The 3,579-nt window shown below is 34.7% G+C and overlaps 1 protein-coding gene across 1 annotated transcript in view; it reads right to left on the minus strand.

The window, feature by feature from the left end:
• Nucleotides 1-3,579, minus strand: part of LOC108693342 (integrator complex subunit 7) — a 5,618-nt gene that overhangs the window by 1,066 nt on the left and 973 nt on the right. Inside the window, exons 4-12 of the mRNA XM_018202239.1 lie at nt 3,285-3,536; nt 3,132-3,205; nt 2,908-3,053; nt 2,495-2,840; nt 2,128-2,387; nt 1,830-2,030; nt 1,671-1,764; nt 930-1,033; nt 337-841 (exon numbers count right to left, since the gene is read on the minus strand). Coding sequence (XP_018057728.1) covers nt 337-841; nt 930-1,033; nt 1,671-1,764; nt 1,830-2,030; nt 2,128-2,387; nt 2,495-2,840; nt 2,908-3,053; nt 3,132-3,205; nt 3,285-3,536 — 1,982 coding nt within the window. The remainder of the gene's footprint in view (nt 1-336; nt 842-929; nt 1,034-1,670; nt 1,765-1,829; nt 2,031-2,127; nt 2,388-2,494; nt 2,841-2,907; nt 3,054-3,131; nt 3,206-3,284; nt 3,537-3,579) is intronic.

Raw genomic sequence — 3,579 nt, forward strand, 5'->3', positions numbered from 1 at the left:
AGAATTTGGCTCGTAAACTGACATTTTCAATCGAGAATAACTTTATGATGCAGACACAAAACTAATGTTTCTATGGGGTTATGTTGACAGATGCCCAAGTTTATTGTATGACGTCTATGATCTATTTATTTCGACTACCACTTACCGCTAAAGCCATCTATAGGAAAACGGCGGAAGCGAAGTTGTACACCTAATATAATAATTAACATATTAATCTTTGTTAATAATTAATAATTTACGAATAAATCTTTAATATTCATTTTAATAAACATGCGTAATATAGACTATTTAATTTTTGATAATTAATGCGATCGTAATTTTAGATACTTTATCTACCTTTTGATCAGAATTTATTTTCGAAGGCGGCGTCGTCGAGATAGAAATGCACACCGCAGCGACGGAACGGAAAAGGGAAGCCCGTCGACCGTGTCTCAATACTCCTTCGACTTTGAGCGCTAATTGGCTGCCTTGTGGCACAGATACGGGCTCACCGAGAACACGTGGTTGAGGTGATACAGACAGCTTAATACTAGTAGTCTGTAGAGTTTGAAAGAAATACCGCGGAATCGGCAATCTCATCGTTCCACCGGCAAGAAGTGTCACTTGCGACATCAAGCAACTAACTCTCAAATGACTAATTGCTCCATTCTTGCTTTCGCCACCTATACAGGATGGTGCTAAACGACGCAACTCGGCGCAACAGCGAGCCAACTGTCGCATCTCTACAGACTCACCAAAATGAAAATTCACAGAATCATTCTGTTGCTGGTACATAGAAATACTAGGCCCGCCGCAAACTCGTTCTAGACTGTTTGCTAATAATCGACATATTTCTTGTAATCTGCAAGAGATGAATTAAGGTAAATAGTCAAAAGAACATTCTTAATAAATACGATAATTGAATAAAAATTTTTCTGGTAAAAGGATACGCCCGAATATTCGCCAATGATTCCGGATCAGCATCAAAGGCTGATTGATATAACTTTTGATAATTTTCCGCACAATTTTTTAAATCTTGCGCTGATTTTCTTAACTGTAAAATTTATAATATACACACTGTAGTATATCAGTATACAGGGTATCCCATTTTAATGTCCCATCCCAAATAACTTTTTTATTTTTAATTATAGAAAAAAATATTTCGGGCAAAAGTCATATGGCTTTGAGGGGGACATAAGTGTCATTAGTTTAATCTTGCTTGAAGGTCACGTAAAAATTAGCATTATTCAAGATCTCCGACTGATGGCTAAAACCTCTTGAATGTTGTTCAGGATCATATTAATGCCGTGCTATAATTTGTAAGCCTCATAACTCGAAAAATACTTAACGAAAATGAACTTAATTGTAGTATTTTGGAAAGCTCTCGAGATGATCAATAAGAATATGCAATAAAAAGTAGAAGATACCATTTAAGAAATTAAAGATAACCTTCATGTGATCTTCAAACAAGTATTCAAAATCATACAAAGACATCATCTTAACCATACAACTTTTGCCTGAAACATTTTTTTCTAAGATCAAAAATAAAAGTTATTTTATTTGGTGGGATTGGGTGGGACATTAAAATGGAATACTCTGTATAAGTGTATACATATAACCACAGATATATATAGCAATAGGTAAATATTATAATTGAAATCACTTTACAATTATAATTATATAAATTATACCTGATGCGTAACACGTCCGTATCTCTGGAGATCATCTTTCGTTGCAATGACAACTGTGACAGCTATAGCAGGTGGTGGTGCGGTACATAAAGATCTAAAAATTAAAATTTTGATTTCTGCAGTTTCTTTTTCTTTACATTTGCTTGTATTTTTACTTACATGCACGAATGTAACAATTGTGCAATAGATTGTAAGAATTCACAACGTAATTTTGAATATTCGCTTGGAAATTGTAAACTGCGTAATGGAGTGCTAGCGGCTTTGAGAGACGCACAAGCGCTTGCATAACGCGCTATCGCGCCATTCAGTTTTTCCACAATCTCAGCTTTATTCGTATTATCTTCGCCTTCCGTTTTATTCCTTTACACATATATTGTTATGTTAGAAGAAGAAAAATAGAGAAGAACAAATAAAATAATGTATGGTCTTGACAGCAGATAAAACGGAAAATACATACATGAGACAGCATTCTGCTTTTGTAACTAATTCTAAACCTGACAGCCAAAAATGTAGCTGCTCCGATGCTACAGTTTCTTTGAGACCTTTAAATATTTCAGTAGCAATTGTATGATGGCCGTATCTTGCTGCGCTCCGCGCAATACGATATTTTGCCCAACCATCCACGTTTCTCACGACGTTGTTTACCGCTTCTAAACATTCTGAATTCCATTCGTATCCTCCAGCCACCGTTTGGAATAATAATGTACAAAGCATTACCTTTTCAAATCAAAATAGTATCTCATGAAAATATCTATTTGTTAAGAAATTAAATTCTTCTACATAAAGAAAACAATTCTTACATATACATATACTTATAAGCTTACCTTGGTATGTACATGAGATGTCTGTTTAAGCTTGATCAAAATATCGGGTAAAAGTGGAAGCAATGTATTCTCTCCTAAACTACCTATAGCACCCAAGGCTTCGCATAATGCGACCGTCTGCTTCTCATTCTGACTGTTTTCTGCACTAGCATTGATTAGAGTAGAACCAATAGCATCGACAAACAAAACACAATGACTGGGTTGCGATTGACACAGTTTTACTATTGAACGTAGGCATGCCTTCAACTGATGCAAATGTTTATCGTCTAAAACTAATAATACAATCAGAGATTCGAGACAGGAAATCACATCTTGTATACCATAAGCGGGCAATCCTTCTTGATAACTGTTAACAAAAGAATCCATATTAATTATTTATCTTACATATTCTAAGAGAAAAATTTTGTACATACCAATAACAGGCAACTCTAGAAAGTATAGTAATAGCTTTTACTGCGACAAACGGGTCAGGCGAGTAACATGCATTTAAACATAATTGCAGTAAGGAACTATTTTCTTCCATATTTGCATCGCACGTTACAGCATTTTGGCTAAGCACCTGCATTTTGATAAACATGTGTAAATGTATTGTAAGAAATTTATGAGGCTGAAATTATGTTATATCAATTTAACTGACCTCGATTACATCTAAAGTACGGATGAGAAGATCTGTATTTCCTGCACCATCTTGCAAAAGTGTCGTGGTACTCTCTAAATTATTAGATATTGATTATATCACTTGTACAAATATCAAATAATAGATAAATTATATCACACACAAATCATATACCAATTAAATTATTAAGGGCACCCTGTGGCCAGAGATGTGCCCCTCTTCTTGCCAAACTATGCAAAAGATGCAAGGCATGACGTTTAATAGACAATCTTGGATCATCTTGCAAATAACGCAATAATAATGCAACTTGTTGTGGCACATCTAACAATGTCGCAGAAGCAAGAGTACTTAATGCACTGAGAGTGACTCTAACAAATTCTACTGCTGGATAACTCGCAAGAAGTTCCATACATAGTTCATTTACCTTTAATAAAAAAATAGTGTTTCTTTTAAAATCTATATATATATA

This window comes from Atta colombica, unplaced genomic scaffold (assembly GCF_001594045.1).
Source record: "Atta colombica isolate Treedump-2 unplaced genomic scaffold, Acol1.0 scaffold109, whole genome shotgun sequence".
Classification (NCBI taxonomy): domain Eukaryota; kingdom Metazoa; phylum Arthropoda; class Insecta; order Hymenoptera; family Formicidae; genus Atta; species Atta colombica.